General features: G+C 36.1%; 1 protein-coding gene across 7 annotated transcripts in view; it reads left to right on the forward strand.

Moving 5' to 3' along the window:
• parp6a (poly (ADP-ribose) polymerase family, member 6a) overlaps window positions 1-4,879 on the forward strand; it is a 72,299-nt gene extending 67,420 nt beyond the window's left edge. For 6 of the 7 annotated variants that reach the window (XM_084124161.1, XM_084124165.1, XM_084124163.1 and 3 more), the window contains exons 22-23: window positions 482-566; window positions 1,867-4,879. In XM_084124161.1, coding sequence (XP_083980287.1) covers window positions 482-566; window positions 1,867-1,969 — 188 coding nt within the window. In that variant the 3' untranslated portion in view covers window positions 1,970-4,879. Of the gene's footprint in view, window positions 1-481; window positions 567-1,866 lie in introns of those variants that run through there. The other variant, XR_014607698.1, reaches the window with a different exon arrangement.
• The last annotated feature ends 1,121 nt before the right edge of the window (window positions 4,880-6,000 follow it).

Here is a 6,000-nt window from a genome sequence, read left to right on the forward strand (position 1 = left end):
AAATGGAAACATACTTAGAAACCATGACAACTGAGATGAGATCTAACAGGTAAAACAGAAACATCATGTGATGGTTTGTTTGATACATTTTGGTCAGAGAAACAAACAAAAATTATATACTGAATAAATGACTTTTGTTCTCTTAACCTGGATCTCAACCAAAATTCACACATGAAAACTGTTATTTTTGCTTTTATTTTTATAGTTTTCATGTTAATTTTAGTGAATTTTTGTGTAATTAATTTCATTATATTCTATTTTTTTAATATTGCTTTTTACGTTTAATTTATTTTTATTTCAGTTTTAGTTTTCATTTTTATTTATTGCCAGTTAATAATTTTAAACCTATGTCAGTTTATTTTTCATCTAATATTTATATTTTATTTTACTTCAGCTTTATATCAATGAACAGAAATGTTTTTTTTAATAGTTGTAGTAAATGATGATAACCCCGGTGTGAACATCTGTTTCCCCGTCGCAGTGATCACATCAAAAGACCTGCAGAAGCACGGGAACATCTGGGTGTGTCCGGTGTCGGACCACGTCTGCACGCGCTTCTTCTTCGTGTGAGTTTCTGAGTTTTAATATCTACGGAAGCCCTGAGAGGCCATGCAGTTTTTGTCTTTTTCTCAATTCCTTGTGATCTCGACATGAAACAGATGTTTTCTCATGATCTTGATTCAACAAAACTCGACACAACATGACAAACTTTGTTTTCTTTTATTAAGTTGAGCTCTGTTGCCAATATCACGAGAAATCAACTTCTATCGAGATCACTGGAAAATTAATTCAATATCACGAGAAAACAAGAAAAAATAAAATAATACATGGCCTTTTAGGTCAAAAATAAAAATTATATAAAGTAAATAGAATATATACACACACACACACACAAAGCACAGACAAATATTACTATAGATATTTGCAAGGGGAAAAACTGCAGAGAATTATTTTATTATTGTACTTTTTTTCTCATGATGTCGACGACACAATGATCTTGTTTTTATTATGTAGTGCTTTATGATGTCAATATCACAAGAAACCAATTTGTCTTTTGTCAAGATCACAAAAAATAAATAAGTTAAGATCACGAGAAAACAAGACAGAAAAAAAATGCATGGCCTCTTAGGTCAAAAATTATATATATATAAAGTAGTGCTGTCAAATAGATTTGTCACGATTAATCGCATCTAACATAAAAGTTTGCAAATATATAATATATATGAATGCGTATACGTGTATGTGTATGTGTATATATATGTATGTATATATATATATATATATATATATATACACACACACACACATTTATATATATTTACAAACTTTTATGTTAGATACGATTATTAGCAATTAATTGATTTGACAGCACTACTATAAATAGAATATATAAAGAAGTACACAAAGCACTGACAAAAATAGTGTATGTACACATATTACTATAGATATTTGCAAAGGGAAAAAGTGCACAGAAATGGTGACTATCTACTGGCAGTTTGATAAATATGATTGATTTAAATATTGCATATGTAAATATATTGCACATTTGTGCTATTGCACATTAAGAAACATTGCACACTGATAAAAATAACTTGGTATACAGTAGCTCACCCACAAAATTCTATAATCATCATTTTTGGATGAAATATTCTTTCTTTTATTGTAGTATTTTCAGTTTTACAGACAAATAAACAGCTCAGTCACAGGATAGGACCAAACACAACTACACACACATAAAAATAATAATAATAAAAAAATAACGACAACAAAAAACTCCTTCAGTTAGATTCACGTTTGCAGTTAAGCTCAGGCTAGGGAGGTGTGGAATATGAATGTGATGTGTGACGTCTGGTGTGTGTCTCTCAGGTACGAGGACGGTCAGGTGGGAGATGCTAACATTAACACACAGGAGCCCAAGATACAGAAGGAGATCATGCGCGTCATCGGCACCCAGATCTACTCCAGCTGAACGGATCGGTTTCTTACAGAGACTCTTTGAGACGGACACATCTCTGGGCTTCAACCTCAGAGAAAGACCCGGCCTCTCTCTCTCTCTCTCCTGCCTGCTGTCGTTCCTCGACTCTATTCCATCTATACTTTCTTTTTAGTATGGGATGCGGGTGTGGATTTCCAGTGTGGGATGGATTGGCGACCCTCCGTTCAGACGGAGAACGTCAAAAACACACGCTTCTATCGAGTGCAATAAGCCCCGCCCACAACCCGTTCTGACCTCTCTCGTTGACCTCCCGCAGAGCTGTCAGTCAGAAGCAGACAAGCGCCTGATTGGAGGAGCCGTCGGCCAATGAAACTGTTCTGAACTCGATTTTCTTTTTCACATCAGTTCCAATCTGTTTCTCCCACTGAATATCTATAAACATGAGCGTGTTTTTTCCATCTCTGGATAGTAAATGATGAATCTTTGTGCACTCTTATTGTGTTTGTATGGCGTTATCTGCTGCTTTTTCTGACTGATGATGACACATATTAATATCCCAGATGTATTTATCTCTGAGTTTCCCGCTGAAATCAATTTCTTGTCTTTTGTTCCTCGGTTCGCTTACACGCGTACAAGCGCTCGCCGTGATTTATCGGGGAGCTGATCACGGATGAGAGGACAGGGACACGTCGTTACTCATCTTTATGCTTTTATCTTCTGGATGGCGCCGTTTCTGAACCGACGGAAAAGCGCGAGGTTCAGTGATGTCACCGTCTGAAAATGTGGAACAAACTAAAGCTGACGTTTCAGAGAGGCTTTTAGTTCTGCTGTCAGTTCTCAAGACATTCCTGAAGGCTTGTGGGTAATTTCCACAAAGCTTACCGTCGTCGGTCTGCCGTAGGATAATAGCAGTCAAACGTTTGGACATTCTTCATTCTGACTCTTTATAATGATAGTAAAGTCATCGAAACTCACACGTGGAAGTCTGGGAATGATTTAGGGATCAAAACGTGACATAAATGAAAACTTGCTGGGTTAACATGAACTAAGAATGAACAATACTTCTACAGCATATATTAATCTTAGTTAATATTAATTTCAACATTTACTAATGCGTTATTAAAATCAAAGGTTGTATTTGTTAACATTAGCTAATGCACTGTGAACTAACATGAACTAACAATGAACAGCTGTATTTTTATTACCTAACATTAACTAAGATGAATAAATACTGTAACTAATGTATTGCTCATTGTTAGTTCATACATTAACTAATGTTAACTAACGAACCTTATTGTAAAGTGTTACCCTTGCTGGCATGAAATGAAAGTTGAGAATCTCTTTTTCACGTGTATTCCAGTGTAATGATGTGCACGGATAAATAATTTATAATTTATATCATAAAAAAATAGGAATTGTGGGTAACACTTTACAGTAAAGTTCCATTAGTTAAAGCGACAGTAACGATTTCTGAGAAACAATCACCAAAACAAACATGCCCCGCCCCCTAGTCAAAATGACCACGCCCCTATATTGATAGCTCCACTCCCACATTCTCAAACACGCTATGCAACACAGACTCCTCCCCCATAATGAGTGGACACGCCCCTAACTGCTGATTGGCTACATTGTGTTGTGCTGCTCATCCACTTTCAGTGTTTCTCAGCAATCTCTCACTGCACCTTTAATGTTAGTAAATGTACAACTGTAACTTTTTTTGTTCAAAATTTAGAAAATGTTTGAGTGATTCATCATGAATCCATCTTCCCAACCGTGTTTTTGTCTTATCCTGAATCACTGCTGCACGCCTAAAATAAGTGTTTACATTCAGACTGTTTAGAGCGAGCGGAGGAGCTCGGTACCTGCGTGATTCTGCCGAAAATTATACTTCTTTTTATTTTTTATTTTTTTATTTTTCAGAAAACTTCTTTTATTTCATTTTGATTATATTTTTTATATTTTTTAATGCAATTTTTTGGAGAATTTTTGTTATTTTCTATTTTATTTACCTTTAAATGACTAGATTTGATAAATAAATAGTAATTTAAGCACATTCCATACATTCTTTTAATTTAAATTCAAAATATTTTTACAATTTCATGCATAACCCTTTTAATTCAGCTCTAAATATCTTACATTGGGTGTCTTTGCCGATCTATGGAAAATAAATAATATAAGATGATATTTCATGACTCTAGATGGCCTTACAGCGCTATATGAGCTGTTCCTCTGGGTCCTAAAGTCAGTTTTTCTTCAGTATGCATTCAGATACACATGTAGATATTATAAAATAATTTTTTTGGTAAAGTTTTAGCATTTTTAGTTTGAATTTTGAGCATTTTTAGGTTTTTCTATGTGTACTGAAGCATTCCTCGCATTCCATTCATTCCTAAGGGGGTCAAATTGACCCGAGAGTGAAGGATTTGTCACTTTTTTTATTTTATTTTTTATTTTTTTAAATATTCGTGGTTCAAGTGCAACAAAAGTCGTAGAGTCTTGGACCCCTCTGATGAACACTCAATTTTTCAAATTGTTTAAAAAATGACCCGAGGGAAGGATGAGCAAGACAACTGCAAACATGAGTCTGTTGCGTCCAAACGTTTGACTGCTGGTGTTTCTCGTGTGTTTTGACTTTATTCTGTTGCTCTTGAACGTTTGTGAGTATTTCGTGGTGTTTATCTGATTTTAAGGGCGTTGCACTGACACGGCCTGCGTCTGATTCTGGATCTGTGTCAGATATGAGACAGTCAGGTGTAGATCTTCACTGTAAATAATCTAGATGTGAGCTGTGTGACTGGACAGGAGGAATGTTTCCAGCAGGGCTTCGGACGCGCTCTGGATCCGGGTCGTCAGATCTCCTGGTCTGTGGTCATGCTGTATGAACTGCGATTGTACAGGTGGAATTAATGCTGAACAGAACAAATAAAAGGAAGTTTTGCACAATTTTAGATGCGTAATTTCTCTCCATGTGATTTCTCTATGACATGTTGTTGTTTTCATGCAGTGACGTCTTTCTTGCATCAGGTGGCGCTTTTGCTTCACTTCAACTTCACAAATGAAACCCGGACAACAACAAACTCATATTTGCAAAGGATCCTGAGGTAAATCTGGAAGATGCTTATCTGTGATTAACAGTGATTTGTAATATGCTGTTATCATCAGCTTTAGATTATAAAGTCCTAAACACTCTGCTGAACTTTTTCTTTGTAAAATAATTAAGTTAAAACAAGACAGAATAAAATGTATTGCCTCTTAGGTAAAAAAAAAATATATATATATATAAAGTAGTGCTGTCAAATAAATTATATATATATATATATACACACACTGAGACAGAGTGTGTTTGTGTGCAAGTGTGTGTGTGTGTGTGTGTGAGTGAGTGAGTGAGTGAGAGAGAGAGAGAGAAAATGTGTGTGTGTGTGTGTGTGAGTGAGTGAGAGAGAGAGAGAGAGAAAATGTGGTGTGTGTGAGTGAGTGAGTGAGAGAGAGAGAGAGAGAGAGAAAATGTGGTGTGTGTGTGTGTGTGTCATTTACTAATTATTTTATACAGCAGTTCCAAGCCACTATTTTATTTGTTTGTTGCAGCTGTTTTTAATGAGTGAGCAACATTAAACAAAATATCTGTGCATATAGTGTCTACAATAAAACTCAATTTTAACTTCTTGTTTATTGAACTGTTGTATAAAAGCAGTTTCGCATTGACACTCATGCTGCTGTTCTGAACATCGGTCATGTGATCACCCGTGGCCCAATCACAGCCATGCTGCTGTTCTAAACATCGGTCATGTGATCACCTGTGGCCCAATCACAGTCATGATGATGATACTTGCGATTACAGGATCATTATGAACAGCATGAAAAACCTCCACCAGGGGGAACTCAAGCGCTGTGATCTCAGTCCTCTCTCATTCACACTCATGTTTCACTTCTTCTGCGTCTCCTCTCTCTCCCTCTCTCTCTCTCTCTCTCTCTGAGAGTGAACACAGACACACACACACACTGTAATGAAATAAAGATCAGACAGGCAGGTCAGGACCAGCAACACTCACAAGTCTGCATGAATG

This window comes from Abramis brama (assembly GCF_963993115.1).
Source record: "Abramis brama genome assembly, chromosome: 9".
Taxonomy (NCBI): Eukaryota; Metazoa; Chordata; class Actinopteri; order Cypriniformes; family Leuciscidae; genus Abramis; species Abramis brama.